General features: G+C 55.9%; 1 protein-coding gene across 1 annotated transcript in view; it reads right to left on the bottom strand.

Moving 5' to 3' along the window:
• The window catches only part of LHX4 (LIM homeobox 4), a 45,822-nt gene extending 18,774 nt beyond the window's left edge, over positions 1-27,048 (bottom strand). Inside the window, exons 1-2 of the mRNA XM_037035159.1 lie at positions 26,746-27,048; positions 9,273-9,444 (exon numbers count right to left, since the gene is read on the bottom strand). Coding sequence (XP_036891054.1) covers positions 9,273-9,444; positions 26,746-26,818 — 245 coding nt within the window. The 5' untranslated portion in view covers positions 26,819-27,048. The remainder of the gene's footprint in view (positions 1-9,272; positions 9,445-26,745) is intronic.
• Between the last annotated feature and the right edge of the window lie 645 nt (positions 27,049-27,693).

The raw sequence follows: 27,693 nt of genomic DNA, 5'->3' as shown, positions 1-27,693 counted from the left end.
CCTCCCAGGCCACCCACCCCAGAACTGCCCTGCTTTTAAAGGTTTTATTTTATTTTTTTAAAAGATTTTATTTATTTATCCTTAGAGGGGAAGGGAAGGAGAGAGGGAGAGAAATATCAATGTGTTGTTGCCTCTCATGTGTCCCCTGTTGGAACCTGGCCTGCAACCCAGGCATGTGCCCTGACTGGGAATCGAACTGCGATCGTGTGGTTTGCAGGCCCGCCTCAATCCACTGAGCTACACCAGCCAGGGCTAAAGGTTTTAAATACATTTTTCTCTTTCCCAAGAATTCAATGTTATTTTGAGACGAATGCTACTGAAAAAGCTTTAGAACCTGTGACCTAGCCCAACCCCCTCACTTACCACAGAAGGGAACTGGGGCCCAGAGAGGGCTAGTGACTGGCCCAGGATCACACAGCAGAAGAGGAGCTAGAGCCGGGTTCTCCTTTTCCCTCAGCTGCGCTTCTCCCCCTTCCTGCCAGGGTAGGCAGGCTCAGAGCCTCTTCTGGGAGAGCCCAGCTCCTCCCTCAACCTTCGCAAACTCTCATGAAGCACGCAGCATGCACCAGGCCATAGCAGGTGAGCCACCTCATTTAAACCACACAAGGGCCCTTGTAGGTAGGGGTTACTATTCCCTGCTCACAGGTGGGGACAGGCTGGGAGCTGTGGGCTGACTGGCCCAACAACACTCTCCCTCCTTCCCCTCCATCCTTCCAGGCACCTAAGCTGCCCTCCTTACTTCCGCTTCATTCTTCTCTGCTGAGGCCTTAGCTCAGCTCTCACCAGATTATCCCGAGGCCACCTGGGAGGAGAAGCTGAATCCATACTTTTTTTTTTAATTTTTTTTTCTAGATTTTATTTATTTATCTTTAGAGGGGAAAGGAAGGAGAGAGAGAGAGAGAAATATCAATGTATGGTTGCCTCTGGTGTGTCCCCTGCAGGGAACTGGCCTGCAACCCAGGCATGTGCCCTGACTGGGAATCGAACCTCGACCGTGTGGTTCGCAGGCCCGCGCTCAATCCACTGAGCTACGCCAGCCAGGGCCTGAATCCATACTTTTAACAAGCCCCACCAGGACCCCTGGTGCAGCTGTTCCAAGGACCACTCTTAGAGAAGCCCTGTACGGCGGGTGCTCTTGGTCCTTGTGTGGCGCCTGCAGACGGCCTGCTGATTCTTGGGCCCCTCGGACCTAAGGACTCACTCTCCGTGATGGTGTGGCAGGCACTGTGATGGGCAACAGCATGGGTGTTCTGGGACCGAGGCCCCATCTACCCCCCTCACACCACACCCCAGGCTCCCCAACTGCCCTGGCCCAGCACACCCACCGCAGAGCCCAGCCTCCTCCAGGGGGGCTTCCTGGGGCACAGGCAGATCCCCAAAACCCCAAGCGATAAGCCAGAGATGGCTGTCACACTCCCCCGTGTGACCTCAGCTGCAGAATCAGCAGGAAATGGGGTCAGGCCAGGTCCTTGAGGGCCCTTAAGTGCAAAGCTTGGAAGTCTCCAGAAGCCATGGGGCAGCGTGGCAAGAAGGTGTGGACTGGCTGAGGGGGAACCAGGGCCAAGGCCAGCTGATTGGGGAAGCTTCTGGTAGTGCAGAGGTGTGGCAACAGGGGCCTGAGAGAAGCAGAGACAGTGAGGATGGAAAGGGAGGGCATTTTGGAGGTGGGGCCCCGTGACTTGGTGCCTGAATGGGGGGCAGGGTGGGAGAATGGGGACTGTGCTGCTGGCTGGGGGTTTCCTGGGATAAAGACACTGGCCCACACTTCCCACACCCACGTCACCTGGATCCCTCTTTGCCTGGGGACCTCATTCCCACAGCCCAGAGCCATCTGACTCCAGGATGATTTGCGACTGTTAGCTTCCAAACAGACACCCCAAGGCAGCAACATCTCAGGGACGCAGGTACCATGAGGTCGGCCTCTGGGAGGGCTGGCAGACAGACAGCCCGCCGACTCATCACCCTGATATACGGCCTGGGGTCCCCTGGGAGCTGCTTCGCTAAGTAATTGCTTCTGCCTTGATTGCAGGCCCCGGCCGAGGACTGTGGGCCTGGGCCCACCCGTGTGTCTGAATCCTGCAAACGTCCACAGACACATCCACCGCCCGCACCACCGGGTCGTTGCCTTAAAAGGTTTAATCTGCTTAGTGAGGAAATTAAGACTATAAACTATTCAGAAGTTATGGAAAGTCACACATCAAAGACCCTCCCCTGTGGGTTCCTTAAACACATGTTGCTGGGGGGCGGGGTGTGCGTGTGCGCATGTGTGTGGCCTCACAGGTGTGTAGTTGTCAGACATAACAAGTGGCTCAGCAAGAACCTGGCCCCAGACTGGACCCACGGGCAACTCCAGAGCTGAAAGGGTGTCTTCCTGGAGCAGCAGGGTGCCAGCTGGAGGCAGCCACATGAGCACAGGCTGGTCCCTCTGGCTAGAGCTGGGAATCTGGCCCTGGGTGGGGTGGGGGGGGCGGCTGCAGCTGGTGCCCTGGGCTCTGGACCCCACAGGGAGGGGTGGTTCTCCCCACGCAGACCTGGGGTGGTGGTTCCCCCCTGCCACTGGACACAGGCCCCATCTCCCACCCCAGGACCCCTGTGTGGCCTTTCATAGCCTGAGACCCTCCTCTCTTTCTTCTCCTCCTGTGCAGACCCACCATCACGACCTCAATCAGAAGAGCTGCCAGTGTGGATAACTAAGCACTTCCTTCCCTATACTCAGCACTCACAGCGCCCAAAACAGGAGGTGTTTCTACTCCCCTCCCCTTTCAGAAACGGACAGTGAGGTTCAGAGAGGTCTAAGGCCCCACACCTCCACGGAGCCTGGATTCGAACCCCACTCCTGCTTACTCTGTGAAGTCCCCCCACCCCATGGGTATCTGCCCAGCTGGGAGATGGAGGCCCAGGTCACTGGAGTGAAGGGGCCAAGGTCACAAGGGAAAACGTGACATGAGCCAGAGAAGCCGTCCTGTGGCCAGGCCAAAGGCAGAGTGTGCTGGAGCTGAAACAGGCTGTTCTGACCGCGGGGATAAATCAGCAGCTCCCAGCTCCCAAGGACACCGCTTACCGGCCCTTGGCCGACAGCCCTGCTGACTACCGGAGATTGACTGGCTGGGGCCTGGCAGCTCTCACAGCTCAGCTGGCCACTGACAGCGGCTCAGAGGCCCTCCCTCCCACCAGGTCCTGACAGTGCCCACCTCTGCTGGTCAGCCAGGCAGGGGAGGGCCCTGGGGACAGGGAGACACCCCCAGAGAAGCATGACATTTTAAACGGGAACCCCTTGGCATGGCAGTCACCCTCAGAATGCCTCCAACTCTTCCCCTCAACCCCTCAGTCAGGCAGATGTGAGCACACACCCTGGTGGCCAGGGGTGCGGTCTGAAGCTCCCTGCAAGCCTGGAATGTTCTGGAAGGCTGTGCTTTACCTTAAGTATTTGTATGACTGTCACCTTCTTTTTGATTCTATAGCTATGTTTGTTTTCATATTATAACAATCACTGATTTGTTTCCCAAGTTTTCATGTAAGTCCACACGGCATCTTTACCCTGTGGCTTATTCCCAGCATGCTGCTGGACGCACTCCCCACTCTGCCAGGCTACCCCCACCTCCATCTGAGGGGTTCTACTGTGAAAAGTCACCTGAGCCCTGGCTGGTGTGGCTCAGTGGATTGAGTGTGGGCCTGAGAACCAAAGGATCACTGGTTCAATTCCCAGTCAGGGCACATGCCTGGGTTGCAGGCCAGTTCCCAGCAGGGGACACACAAGAGGCAACCATACATTGGTATTTCTCTCCCTCTCTCCTTCCCTTCTCCTGTAAAGATAAATAAATAAAGCTTTTTAAAAATCTTTTTTAAAAAGTCACCTGAGTGTGAAGGTATCACACCTGAAATGGCAGGGTGGGGGAAGGTGGGGTGGTGGGGAGAGCGGGGGTGATGAGGGCAGAAGCTAGCGCAAGCCCAGCCTTGAGGGAGAACCTGGATGGCCTAGCCCATTAGGGCTATGGGTCACGTGGCCACATCGGGACCAGAAACCCAGGGACACTGATAAAGTGCCTTGTGCTGGGCACAATTTACACACGATCTTCCCACCTCACAGCAACCCTGTGGGGCAGAAGGAGTGCCTCTTCACAGGTAAGGGAGTAGGGTCAGAAGGGCTGGTTCCCATGTTTGAGGACACACAGCTAGTAAAACACAGAACAGGAGCTCAGCGAGCAGGGCTTCCCCAAACTACTCTGCTCCTGACACAACCCCCTTTTCAGAAGTGCTCCGGCGTGCCAGGTCTTCTAAAGCAGCCTCCACCAACCAGCATTCCCACTTTTCCTGAAGGAGACACTCGCTCAGCCATGTCACGGTGCTTGCCTAAGGGCACCCAGCACTTGAACCAGCTCATGCAGCAGAGATTCCATCCTGGCTCCACTGCACTTTGGAGCCAGGGAGCTGCTGGGCTCCTGCCAGAACCTAGTCAGTGACCAGAGGGGGCCCAGGGGACCTACTCTCAGACCCCTGCCCTCCCCAGACCTTGGTCCCTTTGCAAGGTGACATGGGACCCTTGACATGCTGGGCACACAGTCCAGAAAGGACCTGCTTAGCAAATGCAGTGCAAGGAGCTGTTGGCATTTTGGCTAGTGACTGAAACTGGATGGCCTTGAAAACATGCTGCTGCTCTCCTCTCGGGCCTCAGAATCTTATTTCCTTTGGAGAAAGGGGAGCCAAGAACCCAAGAAGCAACAGCAGCAACAACAGTACAAATCAGTCAATGTTACTGAGTAAGACAGAGTTCAACAGCCCCTGAAAGAAAAATGCAACAACCACAGAGTACGACCTCCAGCAACACTGCTTTGTCTGTGACACAGCAACATCGCCCTCTGCTGCCAGTCACCAGTATGACCGCATCACCTTGAGTTCAAAGCTCACCCTCAGCTTAACCCCTGGGTCCTGCCCCCACTTCCAAGATAATGACACACCTCAGGGGGCCACTCTTCACATTACAGTCATGATTCTTTTTTCTTTTGCTTCAAGGAGCATAGAGAAGGCGATCTCCCTGGCTTTGACTGGGCGCTTTCCAAATCCCCCAGCTGAAAGCTATCGGAGGTGTGATGGGCAAATTCAAGTGCAAGGTGCAGAGTTTGGGTTCCCCAACCCACTCTGCTGGTGAAAATACTCCCCTTTGTAAGATGCGCCGGCATGCCAGGTTTTCTAAAGCAGCCACCATGAACATTCCCATTTTTCCAGAAGCAGACGAGCTCAGAGGCCTCAAAGAACTTGCCTAAGGGCACCCAGCACTTGAACCAGCTCCCGAGGTCTAGCATGAGACCAGGGAGGGACCTGGGGTTCCAGGGACTGCCCTGCTCCCTCTGCTCGTGGTGCCCAATGGCACGAGTGCCCCACTGTGCCATTTGAAAGCAGGCACCTGGGGGCATTTCCTGAGCTGTCATGAGGAGCAAAACACTCAGAATTCTGGCCACGTCACAGCCTGAGCCTCAAGTAAGCAGCAGGTCCCAAGACTCCTGGGGGTTGGCAGTGAAGCCACTCTGACCCTGGGCAACTCCCTCCCTCCCTGTCCTCACCTGGGACTGGGATGATCCCTGCAGCGGTGTCTCCCTGTACCAAACACCCGCGGTCCCAAAGAGCTGGGGTGGTGGGCCCGGCTGCCTGTGAATCCACATGTCCAGGGGCCTCAGAGCTGCCCAGTCTTCACGTCTGATTGGCCCTCCATTGGCAATGGGGGAACAACCTCAGCTTTACATTTTTCTCTGCACAGCACCCCTGCCCCTTCACAGCGTTGATGGTCTGGGATCAGCACCGAAGCCGTGGACAGCTCCTCTGCTTTACCAAAGAATCTACCCCTGAAACCCGTGGTTTTATGAGGCAGGGCAGTCCCGTGGGGACAATACTGTGCTAAATAAGGGGCCTGTGCATTTCCCAGGCAGCCTGGGCCTCCAAATCTCACAAGACACCATGCAGGGGACAGAAAAAACTGGCCACCAACTGATTGTAAATTCACTGTGTAATCTACTCTTTGTGGCATTGAACCCGGTGACAGACCATGGCCAGGGCTTGGGGCCAGGTGAATAGGTGAAGGACAGAAATATGAATGACCAGCAATTAAGTCTTTCCTCAAGTCAACAGGAAGATCAAACAGGTGCATGAGGAAGGAGCAAAACAAGGCTGCTCCTGCTGAGTCACCAGAAGGGACTGGATGGCCACGCCTCTGAGGGGCCCCACTGGCCAGGACACTGGACTCACAGCCGTGAAAGACAGGGTGAGACCTTGAAAGGTTGAACATGGTCCCTGGATGATGAAACAGCCTGGGCCATGGTGTGGAGGTGGGAAAATCATGCCTGGGCAAGGGGGTAACCTGCTTGGAGGGGCGTATCTGGGTCCCAGGAAGGCAGTGAGCTAAGGACTGGAAGGCAGGATGGACGCAGGGCACCTGGAATACTCTGCAGGCAGAGGGTCCTACTGAGGGAGCTGGGGGCACTCGGGCTGGGAGGGAGGGTGCTGGTGCAGTGGGAGGCATGTTGGCTAGAGGGGTTTGGGGATCAGTCAGGAGGTTATTGCTGAGCAAGGGCCTGGAAAGTTCCAAATGAGGGCCATGGCATGGGGAGGCTGTGTAGGCAGGGGCGCAGGGCCCCAGCCTGGGTGAGTGACTGCCATTGTTTCCTCCCAGGAGCTTGTGGTCTGTAAACCAGTGTTGATCCCTCCCCAGCCCACACCTCCAGCCCCTCCTGGGCCTAGGGGGACCCTCTCTCCTCAGCATTCCTTCCCCCACACCTGCACCCAAGCTGCCACCTCTCTTTCCCAGCCCTGCAACCAGCCAGTCACAGTCCACACACCAGAGGGCGCCCTCAGGTGGTTCTGGCGCCCAAAAGAGCTTCTCTGCAGAGAGCGCCCTGGCTCTGCAGCGGCCAGGGAGACGGGCCTTGCCTGCACCCCACAGTCTGCTCCAACCTGCCAAGGTGGACCAGCGGGGGGTCTGACCCAGGGACATCCCAGTACCAACCCTGTCCCCCAGTCAGCAGGAAGGTGACAGGGCCTGTTGCCTCCCCCAGAGCTCACTGAGGCTTTCCAAAGGCACGTGGATGGGATGGTGGCCTGACTATGGGAGCAGGGACAACTCGCCCAAGCCCCTGCTTTCCCCTGCCTTCCTCACATACACCTCCTGTTCCCAAGTGCACACATGTACAAAACTTGCACACACACGCGTGCACACACACGATGAAATCCTCCCCCTCAGGGGTCTCCAAGAGCAGCCACCACTGAGGAAAGGAGACAGAGGCGCACTCTCCTTGCACAGAGGAGCAGAGTGGGTGGAGGGTGTGGAAACAGGGTGAGGGGCAGAGCCAGGGAAGGAGAAGGAAGACAGGAGAATTGGAAAAGGCTCAGGTGCAGGACCAGAGGCCCGTCTCCCAACCGGAACCATGGAGGGTCTGCCCAGTGTGTCAGCAAGGTGGCACATGCGGGTGCACATACACACACGCACACACACACACATAAGGAGACAGCAGTGCCTCCTGGGCCCCAGTGGGATGGGGACTGACAGTGAGAGCCGACTTCTGGACACAGGCCTCGGAGGCAGCCCCAGTCATTACCACGATGCTCGTGAATGTGCTCTCCAACCCGAAGTGTGCTGAAAGCAGCTGGGAAGACTCAGACACTCAAAGGGCTGGCTCCCTACAATTAAACACTTGGGAGATCTGGGAGAAGTCATGTTCTGTTTCCAGGACTGCGTTTCTCCTCTCTATTCCAGAACACACAACCTCCGAGGGGTGCGCTTGCTCCCTGTGCCAAATGTGTCCAGGCCTTGGCGAGCCTCCCCACTTTGCTGTTACCAGCTGGTCCACAGTGGCAGTGGCATCAGCCTAAGTGCCTGGGATACTAGATTCCGGGACACAAGTCCCAGACTAAATGCCATGGAAATAAATTCCCAGGAGGTCCCTTCACCCTGACCCAAAGCTCCAACAGGCCTTTTTCTTTTTTTTTAATATATATATTTTATCGATTATACCATTACAGTTGTTCTATTCCCCCCCTTCATTCCCCTCCACCTGGCACACCCCCTCCCCCACCATTCTCCCCCCCTTAGTTTATAACCACATGTCTCAAGTTCTTTAGATTCTATATTTCCCCCACTATTCTTGCCCTCCCCCCTATCTATTTTCTACCTACCATCTATGCTATTTTCTGTACCTTCTCCCCCCTTCTCCTCCTCCCACTGCCCTGTTGCTAACCCTCCATGTGTTCTTCATTTCTGTGGTTCCACTCCTGATCTAGCTGTCCTCTTGGTTTGCTTTTGTTTTAGGTATGGTTGTTAATAACTGTGAGTTTGCTGTCCTTTCACTGTTAATATTTTTCATCTTCTTTTTCTTATATAAGTCCCTTTAGCACTTCATATAATAAGGGCTTGGTGATGATGAACTCCTTGAACTTGATCTTATCTGACTGAGAAGCACTTTATCTGTCCTTCCATTCTAAATGAAAGCTTTGCTGGATAAAGCAATCTTGACTGTAGGTCTTTGGATTTCATGACTTGGAATATTTCTTTCCAGCCCCTTCTTGCCCAACAGGCCTTTATCTGATGGGCCCATCATCAGAATGAAAAATCAAGGGAACTGTGTTAGGAACTAACACGCAGGTGCCAGGCGCTATCCTAAGGGCTTCACATAGACTGACTCACTCAATGCTAATAGCAACTCCATGGAGTAGGAACTGTTATCATCAGCCCCATTTTACAGGTAAGCAAACCGAGGCACAGAGAGGTTAGGCAATTTGCCCAAGAGCACACAGCTAATAAATGGGCTCAAACCCAGGCAGGGTCTGGGCTCCTAACTGTCGCATGAAACTGCCTCTTCCGTTGAAAGTGATGACACTCACAGAGCCTAGCTGGACCCCTACCAGAAGCGGCTCTTCCGCAAAGCAGACGGACACAGCGACGGCTGTGAAGCACGGACTCACCAGGACAGAGAGAGCATGTCCCTTCAGGGTCTGCAGGAGCACTTTGTGCTGGGCTACACCCTGCAGAAGTCTGGGGCATGCTCCCTGCTGGCTGCCCTGGCAGAGCTCCGGTGAGGTGGAGACCCCTGGGCCCTCCAGCAGTGATGGGGCTGGTGATCCAAAAGGGGTCCTCAGAGGAGCAGCCTCTCAGGGCGAGGATTCACCACCCCCACAGACGGACCCACTCTGCCTCTCGGCCAGCTCCCGCCCCCTCCACCCCCTGCACAGGGAGAGGCAGAGACAGACCCAGGCAAGGAAAGGGAGGCTGCGTCCCAGCTCTGACTCACTTGAAGAAGTCCTCCTTGCAGTAGACGCTCCCGGCCCTGGAGAAGCACCTGTCAGCCAGCTGCATCTGGCAGTCTGCACACTTGAGGCAGGAGCTGTGCCAGTGTCTGTCCAGGACCTTCAGGATGAACTTGTCCAGGATATGCTGGTTGCAGCCGGCGCACTGGGGGATCTCTGCGGGGAGAGGAGAGAGGGGCAGCGTGAGCCTTCCACACAGCCCTGCTGACCAAACCGGTCCTGGGGGGATTGGACGCCTTCCCACTCTGCCAGTGGTGGGAGAGGACATAACCCAAACCTCCAGGACTGTCACATACATTTGTGCAGGCTGCACACTGCACAGAGGGCCCTGGTCCAGGGAGCTGAAATTCAATCCATGCTTTGCTGATTTGGCCTTGGGTGGCTTTGGCCCAAGAATCCCCTGTGGGGTTTTGTCAATCCTCACCTTCGCCCACACCCAAGGATATGTTTATTGATTTGAGAGAGAGAGGAAGGGTGAGAGAGAGAGACACATTGATCAGTTGTCTCCTGTACGTGTCCCGACTGGGGATCGCACCTGCAACGTAGGTATGTTCCCTGACAGGGGATTGAACCCACAACCTTCTGGCGCATGGGACGACACTCCAAGAAACGGAGCCACCTGGCCAGGGCGAGCTGCCTGCATTTCTAAGAGCACCACAAGGCTAGCAGCATCTGCTAACGCCGTTTATGCCAGCTGAAACTCCACAGCCAATGAGCCAGGAAGGCCAACAATGTTCTCCTCCATTCCCCTCACATTTTAATTCACTGCTGGGTGGAATCTAGGCTAACCACATCAGCCCCTCAGTGAGCCCTGCCTGGGCCCGGGCTAAGAGGCCGTCTGGCTGAAGAAGCAAGTGACTTGGGTGCGGGGCGAGCAGTGATGGAGGTCCAGGTCTGAGGGTGGTCCTGTGGGGGAGAATGTCAGTGCTCCGAGGGACTCCCCTGAGAGTATTTTAACAAACTGCCATGGATACCGTGGACTGGCCTCAACACCATCCCCTCCGCGTGTGCCTCCCTGTGCTGCAGGCAGACAAACCAGAGCCTGGGTTTCCAGACTCCCTTGCAGCTCAGGTTCCAAATGGAATTTAGAGTCTGCCAGTCTGATGTACTTAAAAGGGGCCTGGATTCAGAGCTAAGTTAAAGGGAGGCACAGCCAATGGGCAGGCTCCCACAGTGCTGGTGTGGAGCACGCAGCGGCTATGAGGGTCTGTGAGGGTAATGTCCTGATTGATCATGGCAGAGGCAATGAACTTCTGGGGGGCTGGGAGTTGTTCCTGGAAGCTGGGCCCAGAGCTGGCTGCACTGAGGTGAGATCTGCCTGGTACCTGGTAACTGACCACCTTCCCTGTAAATAGTGAAAGTGGGTTCAGTTGTCTGGAACTGAACCTTCATTACTGCCCCACCCTGTTTTTCCCTCCCACGGGGACTTCCTACCGCAGGCCTGTTTTTCTGCCATTTCATCTTTACTAAGGGATTTGTGAGCCAATAAAGCAGCTTCAAAACAGACAAAATGACCGGGCTTCTGAAGCTGGAAGAATAAACAGTGCCAGCATCTCTAACCATTACCGCACCCACCCCCCACACCCCCAAAAGGGAAGGCAACCAGTTGAGAACCCAAACCACACAAGTGCGAGCATGTCACCCCCTATAGGAGCCTCCTCTGGTAGCATGTTGGGGGGCCGGCAACCCCGGTGTCTCCCCAGAACTTCGGCTCACTAGTCACTTACACACTGTCTTTCCCATGAGAAGGTGGGACCCTAAGGGGCCAGGGCCCCTGTTTCTTTCTCAGCTTTGTAGCCTCACCGCCTAGCACTGTGCCTGGCATGCACGGGTAACACCAGAGACGTTCATCACTGGACAAATGACTGATCAACTCTTCTCTAAGAAGCCCACTGGGAAACACTTCTCGCATGCCCCTCCTGCACACTCCAAAATGCCGACCAAGGTCATGAAACCAAACCTCCCAGGGACTGTACATGCTTCTTCACTCACGTCATGTTTGTCGGCTGTGATGCAATTTAAAAGTGTTCACATAAGGGAATTAGCCTCAATGCACAGGGTGGGGAGCGGGTATTGACCACATGGAAAGCTATGTAGGGAGAAAGCTTTCTCAGGTAGTGTCGTTTGTATCCAAAACTCAGAGACAGGCTTTTGGGACAGTCACTAAATTGTCATCACTAGCCTGTACATGCGTCAGTCTGGGACCCATTTAAACCCCAGCCCCACCCAGGTCCCCCCCGACTTTGGTAGGCCAGCAACATTCGCCCGAAAGTCAGACCCCTCGGATACTTTTGCCCTCTGACCCCATTCTGAGGCCAAAATGCCCCATGAAAATGCCCAGGGGTCACACGTACGGAGATACATGAGGGTGGAAATTTGCTGCCTAACCCAGTGTGCATGTTTGGTTTTTGGGGTTTTTTTCCCCAACTCAAAAGGTTTCCTCCATGACAAAGACATTGTTCAATCAGTAACTACTTACCCAGGAGTTCGATGTGCCCAGCAAAGCGCTGAGCACAGCTGACTACAGGGATTTCCATGGGAAGAGCCGGGCGGGGAGGACCTCGCAGCGCTAGACCGCGGGCTCTGGAGCTAGACTGCCCGCGCGAATCCTACTTCTGCTCTTTAACCTTGAGAAATTGCCTGGCCCTCTCTGCCTCGGTTTCCTCACCTGTGAAAGCGGTGGGGTGGGAGGCAGTGATGCCCTGCTCCCTCACGGGATTGTTGTGAAGACCAAACAAAGCATCGGGTATACAGCTGGTGCTCAGTGAGGGCTTGCTGTTATTAGGAGATACCTGCAGTAACCAGGTGTTAGATGAGGTGCTGCTGGGGGTGGGGGAGGGGAAAAGAAAGTGAGGGACCAGGTGCACTGGCTTGGTCCCTTGGAGCCTCTGGGGAACCCTGCGCAGAGACCATGCCCCCCCCCCAGGCTCAGGGCGCACCCCCAACACGCAGAAAGCACGGGCAGGCTGGACCGCTGCCGGGCTGCCTCCAGTAGGTGCTCATGCAACCACACCCCTGCCTCTCTGCAGGCATTTCCAGGACCCAGCCTCCCCAGAGGGGCCAGGGAGGCTCTGGGGAAGCACAGGGCCTTGGGACCCAGAGAGCTGGACGCACACAGGCGAGAATGCGAGGAGTGATGGGTGGGTAACCAGGATAACCAGGAGCCCCCGTGGTGGGGCGATTCCAGCCCGGGAAGCGGGGGAAGAGAGGGACAACCAGGCGAAGGCGGTCCTAAGGGCTCGGGGGTGAGGTCCCTCCTGCCCGCGCTTGCGTGGGGAGCCCTTGCGGCTGCTGGGCCAGGGGCTTCAGGACCGGGGCATCGGGAAGATGATCGCTCCGGCATTGTTTTGCAGGGAAGGGAGAGCAGCTCTGACCAGGGAGCCCTCCGGCTCAGGGAAGAGGTCCGCGGACAAGTGGATGCGGTGCGCAGGAATCCGGGGGCCCCAGGTGGCTGGGGCCAGGCGATGGCCCGGGGCACAGCGCCCGCTGGGGGCGTCTTTGCATGAGCAGACGCTGGATTCCGGGGAGCCAGGGACCGGGCTAGCGGAGGCAAATTCACCCTTGGAGAACCGGACGGACAACCGGACCGAGAACCATCCTCGGGGCGCAGGGCGAGCCCCGGTGGGGCGCGCGCCCGCTCCCTCCCCGCACCTCGCCGGCCCAGGACCAGAGGCCGCTGATTCCCACTTAATTGTTGTCTGGCCTTGCCTGGGAGGAAAGACGCGGCTATATTTCTCCTCCGGCCGCAAATGCACGGGGATGAGGGCGCGGATGTATGCCCATAAAATTTATTTCGAGCAAGGTATCTAGCGGGAGCCTTAATATGATGAGTATTCAAGAGAGAATACATTAAGGCTAATGTATGCAGGGAGGGCGGGCACGGAGTTTGAGAGGCTTGCAAGCCGAGACAACGCGTTCAGAAACGAGACTGAAAGCAGACGAACCATCAGCCGCCAGCTTGCGGGGGAGGCTTCCCGCTGGATCCCGCAGGGCTGCCCGAACTTGGGGTTCTCAGAGAGAGGCCTGGGGGCCAAACTGGGGTCCTCGGGTTTGGCAACAATGTAAGAGACATATTAAGGGTGCTTTTTAACTTAAAAAACAAAACCTATAGATTCAGAGAGAGAGAGAGTTTTAAAAACAAAGGTAATGTAGTAATGGTTTATTTAAGAGATTCATGAACAACAGAAAATGTTAAAAAATTAAATTAAAAAATAAGAGATTCATAATATACGACTAAGAACGCTAAAACCAGGCATCAAGAGCGTGTTATACCTGTGTCGGGTCCTGAATGCATATTACCTCAATAAGCCATGCAACTGGGTGAGGAAGGTGTCAGCATCCCCATTGTACAGATGAGGAAACTGAGCCTGGGAGAGGTGACACAAAGTGCCTGAGGTCCCACAGTGGCAGAGCCAGGATCTGAGCCAAGCCTGTGTTGAGGTGGGCTGAGCCCACCAGAGGGCTGGACAGGTCTGAGGCATGGCCTCACCTGGCTGGCTCTACACTAACACTTTATGGAGAGAGGGAGGCAAGGGGCTGGGAACAGTGCCAAGGGCAAAGGAATAGGTTTGACATTGCCTTAACAACTGGGCAGATGGGGATGTTTGAGGCACAGATTCAGGTCCTTTGGACAGAGAGAGAGAGAGAGAGAGTGAGAGAGAAAGACAGACCCCTAATGCCCTGAGGAGGCCTGGAAACAGGACCCCTGTGCGGCCGATGGCCTCCATCCAGCTGCAAGTGGCCCAGCTTGTGGATGGCGTCAGTCCAGGTCAGATTCATCCCAGCCCCGCATGAGGGGGCGTGGAGCCCACCCTACAAGAGATAGCGCTTATGGTATTACTCAGATTAATGCAAAATGCAAGCTACCTGGAAAACGTTCAAAGTGCAACAACACAAGCTGTTAAAAAAAACTTGCAATAAATTATGGCTTTTATTTTTCACAATTTGGAGGGGCTGAACAGGACAGAGGTGCCATGGGTGTCCCACCAGAAATCAAGTTGTAGCTAAAGTTCCTGAAGAACCAGAGGATTTCCCAGCCCCTGGTGAAGCCCACTCATTCCCTGTAGTGTTTAATACCACCGAGTTCCACTCCACAGACTGAAACAGAGGCAGGCCCGGGGAGTCCCTGAAACAGAATGTGATCTATCAGCTCAGCCCCTGACGGGAGGAGTCATTTCATTTAAAAAGAAAATCTTTCTCTTGGCTGCACACGAGCGCTCCATGGTGACACTCTCCACGGGGAACTCAGCAGAAGGCAGGGCACCCCAGGAAGAGCAGCCTGTCAGTAGAGATGCTGCCCCTTGGGCAGGGTCCGCCCACCAGCCTCCTGTGTCCACAACTCACACGCAGACACACCACAGAAACACACACAGTCCCAAAGACCACTGTGAGACAGACACACATATACACGAGACACCCATCCATACCACATTCACAGACACACACACACATATCTACATGCACTCAGACACACACACACATACCACAGATACACACGCACGCACACATCCTCACACAGAGGCTGCGGCACCACCACTCTGGGAAATAAAGCCAATCCCTCTGAAGCCAAAAGCTCCATGAAGTCCCTGGCCATCCCTGTGAAGGGAGCTGTCCAACCCTGGAGCAGGGGGAAGTGGCCAGTGGCTGGACCAGACAGCTAGGAGAAGCAGACACATTGTGGTCACACACTTCTTTGGAAAACTACTCAGGGCATTTGAAAGTTTCCAGTTCTGTGTACAGTTCAGACCTTCGAACCTTTAGGTCTGCCAAATTGCTCACAGTAAATCTCAGATCACAGTGCCTGCCAGGCCTGGGTTCAGATCCCATCTCCGCCGAGTATGTGATCTTGAACAAAGAGCTGAACCCCTCTGAGCCTCAGTTTCTTTATCTGCAAAATGGAGACAACACCACCAGCCCCTTGGCATTGCTGTGCGATCACATGGATGATGAGTACAAGACACCTGGCCCCGGAATCCCACCCTCTGAGTCCAGTGGTCAGCTCCCTTCTCCATGCTCGTGGCCACTCACCAGCAAGATGAATTTACGTGTATAAAGGGTACCAAAATGATTTCATGATTCGTTGTTTTCCAATGTACTATTTTTTCCCTCCCCCACCCTCCCTCACCAAAATACCCCAAATTCTCTTCCCTCCCCTTACGTCTAAAGCACCTGGAAGATGTGCACCTCGTTCTAATCAGCATAAACCCAGAGTATGAATGGCAGATTATGCGACATTACAAGGGCTTAAGTGTTTTTTTTAATATTTTATTTATTTATCTTTAGAGGGGAAGGGAAGGAGAGAGGAAGAGAAACATCAGTGTATGGTTGCTTCTCGTGCATCCCCTGCTGGGAACTGGCCCCTGCCGGGAACTGGCCTGCAACCCAGGCATGTGCCCTGACTGGGAATCGAACCGCGATTGTCTGGTTCGCAGGCCCACGCTCAATCCACTGAGCTACACCAGCCAGGGCCTAGGGCTTAAGTGTTTTTGAAATTTTAAAAAATCTGGCAGATTGCTTCAGGCAAATTTGCCAGGCCTTGGTGCCCTCCCCACCTGTGAATGGTGAGAACAGGGGTGTTGGAACCATCAGCTGCCTGCCCTGGCTTCACTTCTGCTATAAGGCCCTCAGGTAAGAAGGGGCTGAGTTCAAATTAGCATGCGAAGCTTCTGGAAGTTTTCTTGGATACATCTAAATGCCCAGTGAAAAAGTGACTTTGTTTATTTGATAAGAAATGGCTAAAAACCCTTTGCCTGTAGCCGGGATCTACTTCTTCATCAAGGAAGCTTATAAAACCCACAAGAGAATGCCCAGCCCTCCCGGCACCCCAAGGGCTGTGGTGGGCACTGGGAGGACTTATTTTTCAGAGTGGCCCATCAGAAAATGGAGTCCACGTTAAATTCCCCAGTTCCTCCATTAGTGAGGTTTCAGAGTGCTGGGCCCTGGAAGACATAAAAAGGTCTGATGTGGTCTGTGGCACACCAAATTGTCCATATCCCCTGGTGATCTCTAATAAATACGGTGCATTCTTATTCCCCACTCCTGTCTCTTTATCTCCAAGCAACTGCTCGCAGGGAACCAGGGGCCACCACGAAACATTTCAGAGATGGTGGATTGGTTGGTTTGATCGACTTTAATTCTTTGAAAAAAATGGTGTTTTCTATCTCTTTGGTCACAGAAGATCAGCAAGGTAAGGGACAAAAGTATTTTTTTTTTTTCACTAAAAAGACTAAAGCTACAAGCAATACGGTTGACAAGGACTTCTAGAATGTATTTTAAAAAGTGTGCCTTCCTGGGGAAATAGAATTTCAGATATTTCCATTGGAATGATAATGCTGATGAATACTTTAACATTTGTAAAGCCAAGTGGGGGGCGTTGGCACTGACAGGAATAATGTTCATGGAACCACACTGTGAGATCAGATTAACGTTTGGTAAAGTGCGGACCTCGGTGGGCTCCTTTGGTGTGCCAGGAGGCACTGCTTTTTTAACTGTCTTCGGACGAATAGAATGTTTTGTTTGTTTTGCAAACAATTCCCCTTGACAGCCTCATGCCCAGGACAAGGTTTCCCTTGCTTCTTTCAGGATAGGGGAAGATGTGGAAGATGCTTCCCGGTCTCCCTGTTCAGAAAGCTCACGATACCTCCGTGTCAGCCTGGCCACCCCCTTGGGACACCCGGGGGCACTCCGGCCCACTTAGGGCGGCTCCCTCTGCAGAACGGGAGCCATGACTCGGCTCTCGAAGACTGAAGCACGCAGAACTTGGTCCAGTACTTGAAAATCTGCAAGCTCATTCACTCTTCTCGGAGACCCAGGAGAAGTCAATCTCTACATTTCAAAGGGCTTCCCTAAGGGCGCACAGCTGGGGGCCAAGCAGGGGCTGGAAGCTTCTTTATCTCTGGGGCATATTGTGGGGCCGAGGGGAGACCCAGGCTTCCAACTGTGCTCACCAAAATCACCTCCATCTGGTGGCTTTTGCCCCCCAATCCTTTTGCTGGTGACTCCACTTGAGGAGTAAGCTGTTTTTTGAGTTCTGTCTTAAATAACACTTGACTGATATATGGTTCAAAAAATACATAATTTCAGTTATTTGTTGTTGTTAGGTTTTGGGGGGTTTTTTGTTTTTGTTTTTACTGACTACAAATTGAATGGAGAAGCCAAATGGGGCTTTAAGGAAACACACAGGCAATTAAAATATCATGCAAATGTTTCTCTTGGAATTCTCTGCTCCTTCCCCAATTATAAGGGAAAACAGGCCCTGGCCAGGTAGCTCAGTTGGTTAGAGCATCACCCGATTCACCAAGGTGGGCAGTTTGGTCCCCTGACCTGGGAACATACAAGAAGCAACCGATGGACGGGTAAACAATGGGACAACAACTAGATGTTTCCCTTTCTCTCTCACTTCCTTTCTCTCTCTCTAAAAATCAATAAATTAAAAAAAAAATTGAAAGAGAGAAGACAGCCAATGGCAAACATTCCTGCTCCCTTACCTAAGGTTCCCCAGTACTAAAGAAGGAAGGTGATTTTTAAAAGGCAGGCAGGCTGGAGAAGTACTCTCAGTGGGGGCTTGTTGATTTAGTCTGGGAGTGACTGACTCTGAGGCCACAGAACGCACCACGTTAGGATGGCATGGTGTCTGCCTAAACTCATCCTCACGTTCTGGAATAGCCTCATCAGAGGATCAGAACAGAGGTACAACTAAATTAAAGCTCCGTTCATGGAGAGAGGGTTCTGCTACTGGATACACACTTCAGAATAAAACTTCCCCGCTCAAAGTTGCCACCAGCCCCACAGACAGTAAAATCCAGTGTCCGGGTCCCGGTATCCCTCTAAAATCGCCGGGAAACTGTGCCGGTAGGAGCCTCGGACTCATCTGTGCAACCAGCCCACCTGCAGGGCAAACCTGGGGCGGAAGATGCCGAGGTACCTGGCAAACCACGACTCAGTGTGTCTGGGGTTTTTCCCCCTCCTGCCTCTGTATTTGCCGTTCCCCTACTGAAGACAATTCATCTTTACCGAACAAGGCATAGCTTCCTTTTTATATTTTCTTTATTCTAAACCAATATATCTTGAAAATAACAAAATGTTTTGCGAATTTCCTGTTAAGGGATCTTTATCACCTAGTAAATATAAGCTCATAAATATCCCAGCTGAAGCACAAAATTCCAATATTAATTCTTTAACACTTAAGGTGAAAAGATGCATTCAATGTTGTGATGTTTTTGCAGCGGCAACACCAGGACTAGACAGAGACCTGGCCGGCCACAGAAACACTGGGAAAAGTCTAATTTAAAAAATGGCATTACATTGAAGGTAAACCGTATTCTCTGTTGTAATTATATTCACTTACATACTTTAAAAACACACCAATCTGCACACATCTTATCTAATTTGGAGTGATTTCTATTTACCTTGACAAATGATTAACAACCAGAAAAAAAAAGTCAGAAAACCCATCTCTTATCAGAAGGGGTCACCACCCCCTACATTGTCTGCCTCAACTTCTCCTGCCTCCCCACCCCAGTTCCCAGCGGTTTCACATGCTGGTTTGGGGTCCCTGGGAATCTCTTCTTTGTTCTGTTCCTGCTCAGTTCAAACATAGTAAGCCCTTCCATCAAATATCACATTCAGAAGTATCGTGGGGGGCAAATCCAATGTTACCATTTTAAGGACACATTTGGATAACATTCTAATAGGGGTCTTGCAGGAAATAAGATACGCAATGTAAATATGGATTGGCAGGTATAGGGTTAGTTCTAGGTTATATGTTGGCACAAAATTTGTGATCTTCAGTAGGATATTGAGTATTCCCAGGAATTGCAAATACAACAGAAAAGCACATCAAATAAATCCACGACAATCTGTGGAGATGTTCCAGGCACAGCTCTGCCTCCACTCCATCGACACATTTAATCACCACTCCGTCTCCGCAACGTATTTTCCTGATATCTCATTCTGTACCCATATTCCGTATGTTTGGCAGCCTCCCCTCATAAGCAGAAACTTTCGATTAATTTGGCTGCAAGTTTTGTCTCTATGAAGCTATTCCCAGAACCAATCCCTTCACCCTCTAACATTATAATTAAAGCAAATTATACTTTAAAGACATTTGGGGGTGAGATTCCACCGTAAAACATCCGTGGCTTGACCCAGCCTGACAGAGGGAAGGGGGTGCGGAGAGCTGAGAGAGAAATCCACCAAAATAAAACAAGAGGACTCAGGACTTGCCTCCCAAGATGATTTTCCAGCTTGCCAGTAATACAGCTCACCCAAGTGCATCGTCTTCCAAGAGTGAATCAATTTCAATTTTGCCAATTAAACCCGGCTCCTCCACCTACCCCCAACAGCACTGCCTCAAAGCGGTTGGTTTGTGCTCCATTTGGATCAGGGCTCCTATAAAAATTTCAAGTGGATTTCTGTCTATCACAGAGAATACCCCAGATGCAGGGTGCTTTCTGTCCTGAGCCCAGAAACTGCCCCACCTCCCCAGGCCTCCTAGAAAGAGGGCAAGAGAGGAACCTCACCACCCTCCAGCCTGCTGGGTGCTCGACCCCCAGCGAAACCCGTTTGCTGTAGTTTCAGGCACAAATCCATGTCCCCCTGCAAAGATTTTACAGAGGAGGGAGGGGGAGGGAGGGAGGAAAAAGAAAGGGAAGGAAGGGAAGGAAGGCCTTCAAGCCACAATGGAATTTTACCAAAAGCAGTAAACCCTGTTTGCCCACATCTGTGTCCACACGCACTCCAGAGAAAAAGCAGAACACCTCCCCTAAAGTCCCACCATCTCCCAACAGGGTAGTCTATACAAGACAGCAAACAGCCGCTCTGGGCAGTCTCCAGCCTGGGGTTTCCCACAAAGCGGGGGACACTGTTCCTTCCTTCCCCCCACCAGCTTTAGTGGTCCCCAGCCTCTGTGCATCCCAGAGTCTCTCAGCTCTATCCCTGATACATTTCCCTAATTGGAAGAAATGACACAGGTCCCCCATCTTTCCCCCCCTCCACAAAAGTCTTCAGTTGGGAGGAGGAGACTAATTTCCTGGGCCAGGGAAACCCGCCAGGTATCCTCCATCCCTTTACTGAAACGAGAAGCTCAAAGGAGCTTTCGCAACAATGTGGCAGAGAGAAAGGTTAGTCCCCGTTCACCCATGTCCACCCCTGGCCGCCCGCAGGTGCGACTCGTGCCTCCCCGCAGGGCCGTCTCCCGGGCTTCTGCCTGCTCGCCGGGGCTAAGTAATCACTAATTGACTGTAGCTCGGAGTGAAAGGGCACTAAAGTCCGAGGCCAGTGGGGAGTTAGGACAATGGAAACATTTGGGACTTGAGGCTGTCTACACCTGGTCAGCGGGGTCATCAGGTCACCGCTCAATGCACAAGATGCCCCTGTGGGTCGTGCTTTGTCGACTCAATGGAAAGAAAGGGCCGGTTTCCTTCTTCCCCCGCCCCCACCTCACCTCCAGGAGGGCTCGGCTTTTAAAAAATTCACGCAGGAATTTGCAGCCAGGTGGGCGGTCTCCGAGACGTTTTGAGGACTCACGTTGCTCTAATCCCAGAGCACGCAGCGCACATTCTTGCCTTAACCCCGCTTTGGTTTTGGCGTGTCTAGAGGCAGGTACATCGCGCTTCGGGCCTCTTTCCTCTGGTTTCCCGCCGCTCCCGGGTTTGTCCTGCCCTGGCTTTGCCCGCAACTCGTCTCTTCCTGATTAGTTTCACCCTGAAGATCCTTTTAAAAGACATTTACTATATATTTATAGTAATAATAGTAATAATAGTCCCATCCTGGGTGAAGCCAACCTCTGCCCCAGGGTCCCAGGCCAGGCGCGGCTTCTCCCTCAGGGGCCCTTGGGTGCGACCTCCGGCCCGAGCCATTCCGCGTTCGCTCTGCACGGCGTCACCAACTCCCAGGTTGACTGGGAGGTTGACTTCATTTACACCATCGGCTGCCCAGGTCGAGGCCTCGACTCTCGAGGGAGCCTGCCTGCGCTCTTCAAGGTCCGCTAAGCGCGGGTAGCAGGGTGGGGAGCTGGGACTCGAACGCGGGCAGCGCGCAGGGATGCCCCGTACCCGCTGCCCGCGGAAGGTGGGTACCCACCTCCAGGCTCCGAGCAGGAGGAGCCGCTCCCAACACGGGAGAGACGCTTTCCAAGGGTTAAAAAGTCACCGAAAGACTCGTGCCACTGGCGCTGGGATTTACTTCTGTCTTCCCAAATGTTTGGGGCAAAATGGGTAAGGAGAGGGAGAGGTTTCCGCCGGGTCTCCGCTCGCGCTGGGCGCCCTTCTCCCCGCGGAGAAAAGTCTCTGCCGCCGCCCCAAAGCGGCAGGACGGGCGTCCCAGGCTTGGACGTTCCCAACCCACTCGAGGCCACCAGAAAGAATACGACAGGAAGAGGAACCGGCCAGGTGGATGGAGGGAAAAGGCCGACGCGCAGAGGTGCCAAATGCGGCGCGGTGGACACCACCGCAGTCCCTCTCTTCCTTCCTTCGCAGCCGAGATCTCTTATCTGCTCCGGGCTGACGGACGCGGTGCCCGAAAAGCCCGCTCTCTCCCAGGGGCACCCTGTCCGCACCCGCGTCACCTGGCGAGCCCTCCAAAACCCGGCGCACAGGTGGTGAGGGCGCTCGGGACCCACGCCGCGCGCAGGTGCGCAGCGAGCGCTTGCGGAAGGAACTCGGGGTCAGTCCCCAGGCCACCCAGGCCCGCACCTGTCTGCGGGGCGGGGCAGCTCCGCCCTAGTGGCGGCGAGGACTCGCAGGTCGCGCTCCCAGGCCCGAGGACCCCACTCCCGCTCAGCCCCGCCAGGCTCTGGCTTTCCACGAGCCCGGACTGAGCAAGGCGACACCCCAAGTTCGGTGGTGCTTTCTCCTCTCAACCCCGACTTCCTGTCTTCCCGGGACACATGGGGACCGCTCGGCGCGGACCTTCGCCCCTCACCCACCCCACCGGCCCGCTCCGGGTCCGGGTTAAAGCGTTAAACCGCTTCACGGGAGGGCTCCCCTCCGCCCTCCCTGCTGCCCTCTCTGATGCAAGCAGAGGAATGGAGAGCGCGGGAGCCCCTAGCCCCTCGGGCGCTCTCGGCCACCTCCACCCCAAGCGACCCACTGCCGCGGTCACCCCGGTTTCTCCAAATTCCCTGCGGGTGGTGCGCAGCGCTGGCCCGCGGCTGGGACGGTGCCCCGGCGGTGACAGAATCCGAACCCGTAGCCCTCTAGGCCCGAATCTGCCGACGGGGATGCCCGGTCTGACCTTTAAATGTTGGCTCGCGCCTGAAAATGTGTCTGCGACGCGGGGAAGGTGGTTTGCAGTGTTTGGAGGCAGCCGTTTGAATTTCTGTACTGGAGTCCGGTAGAATATCTAAGGTGGATTTTATGCCCCCCACCCCCACCCCCGTCCCGGTAAAGGCAGGAATGGAAAGAAGAGCGCGTCGCTGCTCCGGAGTTTGAGGGACCTCCCAGCCCAGGACACGAGTCCCAGGACCCACCCCTTCCGAAATGACCCTGCGGGAGGGCGACGGCGCGGGGTGGGGGAGGTGCTGGGAGACGGCGGCAGGCCGGCGCTCCGGGGAGGCAGGAAAGGGGAGCGGTGCGTCCCTAAGAAGTCCCTGTCGCAGAGGCCGCCGACCCGAAATCAAACACCCTCCTCGCAGAGCGTCGGGGTTCCTAAGAGCTGCGAGCAGCAGACGTTTGGGGAGATCAGAAAGGGACATGAGACGCCCCTGGCCTGCTCTCCAATGTACCACCCCAGCCCGTACCAGGCAGGGCGCTTCGCCCGCCCGCCCGGGTTGACCCGCTCTGCGGCCGGCAATCCGGGGCCGTAGGTGTCCATCGTCCTTTCCCTTGGTGCCCGGGAGACAACCTGGGCAAGGGGCGGGCAAAACGCCCACCTCCGGACACGTCCCGCACGTTCGCGGTCGTCCTGGCTGCAAGAGGGGCCGGCGGGGCCGAGACGCGCGGGGCGGGAGCAGGGGGAGCGCTGCCGACTTGGCGGGGTGGGAGTTTGCGGGGGGCGCTCGCCGCACCCGGCGGCGCCCGGGAGGGGCGCGGTGCGGACTCGGACCAGGACGCCCTTGACGCCCTGGAGGAGGCGGAGGGGGGCGCGGGGCAGAGGCAGGGTGTGCCCGAAACTAGACGAGCCCGCGATGCCACGTCGCAGTCCAAGCAGCCAGGACCCGCAGCTTGTGACCGGGTCTATTTACGAACCTATCCGCGTGGCCCCGCCGGAAAATAAACACTAAAGCCTTGCAAAGGGGCGTCCGGCTCCTACTGGACGTGACCCGAGGGTGCCGCCTCCTGCAAACAGAGGTTTCCCGACGGGCAAAGCGAGAAGCCGGGGCCGGAGGCCGGAGGGGCTGCCCTGCGGGCGGGCGGGACAGGATTTGAGGGCTCTACTTCCCTGTCCCTTGCTGCCCCGGGGTGATTCCCAGCCGCCTCCCGCCCGATTCTTCCCGAGCTTCTGGCCCCAGGCCACCCCTCCTTCACACTGATGAAGACCCTCGAGCTTGTCCTGGGAGCAGCCGGCCTGATCGGGCTGCCCCAGGGCTTGTGGGAGCAGAGCGCCCCGCCACCTCTGCACGAGGGAAGAAGCCGGAGGAGGGCGACCGCGACGACCGCGATCCACCAGGAGCCATCGGTGGTGGGAGGCGGGAGACACCGCGTGAGGAAGAGAACCGCCGAGAGAAAGAGGAATATTGCATCGCTCGGCAACGTTTCTCTACGTGCATGTACCTCACTCGTCCCCCAAAAGCAAAAGAATATTCCAGAGCCCGGAGCACCAGAGACACCGAGGGCGGGGATCCCTAAGCCCGCGGCCCCAAGTGCTCCAAATGCAGTGGCTCGGAGTGAAGGAGCAGGTCAAGAATGGGTGTGTGTGTGTGTGTGTGTGTGTGTGTGTATGTGTGTGTGTGTGTGTACGGGGCGACCCAAACCTTCCGGTGGGTTGAAGGGACCCCCGTCGGAGAGCCTTTCTCCGCCCTCCACCGACCCCCCCCCGCCCGGGGTTCGAACAAGCCTGCGGTTGCTCTTCCTCCCTGAGGCCCAAGAACTGTCCCTCACTCCGCTCCCACATGGAGTCTTAGGCCCGGCCCTCTGGCCCAGGAAAGAGAACTTGTGTGTGTGTGTGTGTGTGTGTGTGTGTGCGCGCGCGCGCGCGCGCGCTCACTTCCCAGCACCAAGAGCTCAATAGGCAGTGGCCAGATTTGCTGCGATGGGATCGGATATAATCCACACACATCCTAAAAGAAAAGGGGAGAAAAGCTGCATCCCAAATTCTCCCAGGCCAACCCAGGAAGCAGACCTTGGGCAAGACAAAGGGAAGGACAGACCACCCCCTCCTGGTTGGTCATTGCCTCCACGGGCCACCCGGGGAGGAGTCCCCTTCTCCAACCCATGAAGCTTTCCACAGTTCCGAGCCAGACTCGGAGGCCTGCCCAACTGCCGCTTTGAGGGCGAGTTCTAGGCATTTTAGGAATCCAAGTTGCTGACGTGAAATCAAAGTTGTCTCTGCATAAGAGCAACGAAAAGTGAGACCACCTGAGACACGTGTCCGAGTCCCACCTGAGAAAGGCCTCAGAGCACCCATGGCCCACGCCTCCTCCTAACAGTCCGTGTGCGGACCACAGCTATTAAAGCACCAAGAGTGCTGCACAGCAAGGAGGGCAGTCCCGCATACACACACCCCCGACTTGGGCAGAGCTTCAGGACTTGGAACCAACCAGCTTAGAGACCTGCAGCAACTTTGCCAAGATTTGTGTTTGTGCAGGGGCGGAAACCCCACTCCCTCCCTCTCTGCCTGGGGTGGGGTGGGGACAGTCAGGGAGGCAGTGAATCCCCAAGGCTTTTTACAGATACACCTTAGTCAGCAAACTTCCCAAGGCGCCGCGCAGACGTGGAACTGTTTGTCAACAGTTGACAAAACTAGGCACAAAGGATAACTGTAGGATATAGTTTAAAAAAAACCCCTAAATAGGTTTGGGTGGAAGCTAAGCTCTTCTAGCCCCTTCTCAGAAACTTCCCAGGAAGCCCTGGAACACACCCAGCCTGCCCTTTGAGGTTTGGCGGGGAACAGAAACCCTGCCGTGNCTTAGTCAGCAAACTTCCCAAGGCGCCGCGCAGACGTGGAACTGTTTGTCAACAGTTGACAAAACCAGGCACAAAGGATAACTGTAGGATATAGTTTAAAAAAAAAAACCCTAAATAGGTTTGGGTGGAAGCTAAGCTCTTCTAGCCCCTTCTCAGAAACTTCCCAGGAAGCCCTGGAACACACCCAGCCTGCCCTTTGAGGTTTGGCGGGGGACTGAAACCCTGCCGTGGAGAACCGAGGCGCAGGAGGGCGCGCTCGTGCGCTCCAGTTCATCGGTGGGCAGCATCCTTGTATGAGCCGGTCCTTACTGAAAATAAACCTACAAGACGCAGCTACAGCTCTATTAAAGAGGTCGCAGGCAGAAGCACAACCACTTGGCAAGCAGAAGGAAAGGACCCTTCGTCTCTCCACGGAGCCCACGGGAGTCCCGAAGAGCCCGCTAGCCTTCGGGGCAGGACTCGGGTTCCAGCTTCCTCTCAGATTCTCCACCGCAGACCCCCGTTTCGGGACCGGGGGACAGAAATAGATTTCCTCCGGGAAAATCTCGGCGCGCGCACACCTATACAAACACAGACTGGAGATAAACAAGCCCAGAGCCGTGCTTACCCCGCCGCCTTGCTAATTTCGGGCGCGGGAAAGCACCCATACACCCTGGTCTCTCCCCCTCTGAGCCCGAGACGTCCCGAGAGCCTGCCTTCGCGTGCACAAAGGCTGTCCCCTGAGTTCACAACTTCGTCCTCGGGCTTCTCCCTCCTGCTTTTTCCTTGGCTAGATGGAATATGGCGAGGGGACTTCCTCTCTAGTAGCAGGCAGCCCCAGCGGCGCAGGCGGCTGGCGGCGCGGGCAGCAGCAGCCGCCGGGGACGCACCAGGGGCGCGCGCTCTGCGCACGGGAACAGAACGTGTGGCCTGGGCTTCAGTGCCGCCAGCCCCTGGGGGCGGGGGACGCGCTCTCCAACTTTCCGCCAGCTAGGGTTAAGTTGCTGTAGCTGTACTGGAATCTTTGACCGTAGCCCCCGGGGAGCGGGGGGCGGGCATGATTTGGGGAGAACGCCCCTGCCGTCAGGCCTGCCCTGCAGCTTGTTTCCCTGGCGTCCCCAAACAGCACTCTCCCCAACGGTCCTAGAAAAGCCAGGGGCTGGCCATGCGAGGTTGGGTGTCCTCGGCTCGCCCTCAGTATGATTTGGGAGGCTTTCACTTTCGGCCCCAAAAGCCAAGAGCCAGGCCCTTCGCCCCTGCCCTGTGACCGCCTCTGCGCCCGGTCCGCCGGCCCCTCACCCCTCCCGGCCCCTTCGGTCCAGGCTTCGCGCAGCGTTCCGCCCGCCCCGCAACCGGCCAGGGCTGCCGGCCGTCTTGTCATTACATTAAATCCGTGGGAAAGGGGGTGTCTTACGTTGCATCGGCACACCGAGCATCTCCGGGAGCCCCTTGACGGCCCCCTCCGCGGAGACGGCTGCGCTCTGCATCGTCTCGGAGCGAGAGCCAGCGAGTCGCAGTCTACGGTGATCTCTCGCTCTCCCGCTCAAGCTGGATTCGGAAATTTGAAAATAATGATAAAAAGCCCAACCAGGCCGCCGAAGTCACGGTGGCAGCCGGACCCTCCGCCTCTCCAGGAGGATTCCACAGGCTGGCTGGCCCCCTCCCCCCGCCAGCCCTCAGTCTGTTTCAAATCCCTTTGATCTCGCTCTCCCGGGTTGGTGCGCATCCCGGCTGAGACGCTGTTGCTGCAGCCCTGGCTTTTTTCCCCTCCTCCCTCCCCCGCCCGCCTCCCTCCCCCTCCCCCGCCACCCTTGGCGTGCCGGACGCCGGGGAGGCCGCGGTCACCCAGGCATTTTGATTCATTCACACTGCAGGAACGGCCGTGACGTCGCTTTCCGCAGGGAGGCCCGCCCTTCAGCCAATCCGCCCGCCGGCGGCGAGCCCGTCCGCCACCCCGGTGGGAGTGAGGGTCCTAGCGCCCCGAATGGGGTCGCCGGTGCAAGAGGGCAGGGCCGCCTGGAGCGGGGAGGGGCCTGGAGGGCCGTCCCCCACCCCCACCCCGGCTCCGGGCCGGGCGGCCAGCTCTCCGGTATAAATGCTGCGGGAGGCCCGGACAGCGGCAGCAGGTGGTCCGGCGCTGAGGGCTGGCAGGTTTCCGCGGGTCCTCCGGGGGTTCAGGCTTCGGCCGCGGCTCGCGTCCTCCCCGCCCCTCCATTGGGACCCAGAGGCGGGGAAGGGCGGGGCAGGCCCTCGGGCCGCCAGGGCTGCGCGGCGCGGTCTCCTCGCGCGCTCCCGGCCTCGGGCTTCTCCGCACCGGACCAAGCGCGCTCCTTAATCAGATGACTCCATCCTCCTCCTCCTC

Source organism: Sturnira hondurensis, unplaced genomic scaffold (assembly GCF_014824575.4).
Source record: "Sturnira hondurensis isolate 20B ecotype Veracruz unplaced genomic scaffold, ASM1482457v3 Scaffold0022215, whole genome shotgun sequence".
NCBI lineage: Eukaryota > Metazoa > Chordata > Mammalia > Chiroptera > Phyllostomidae > Sturnira > Sturnira hondurensis.
This window is presented reverse-complemented; position numbering and strand designations above follow the sequence as displayed.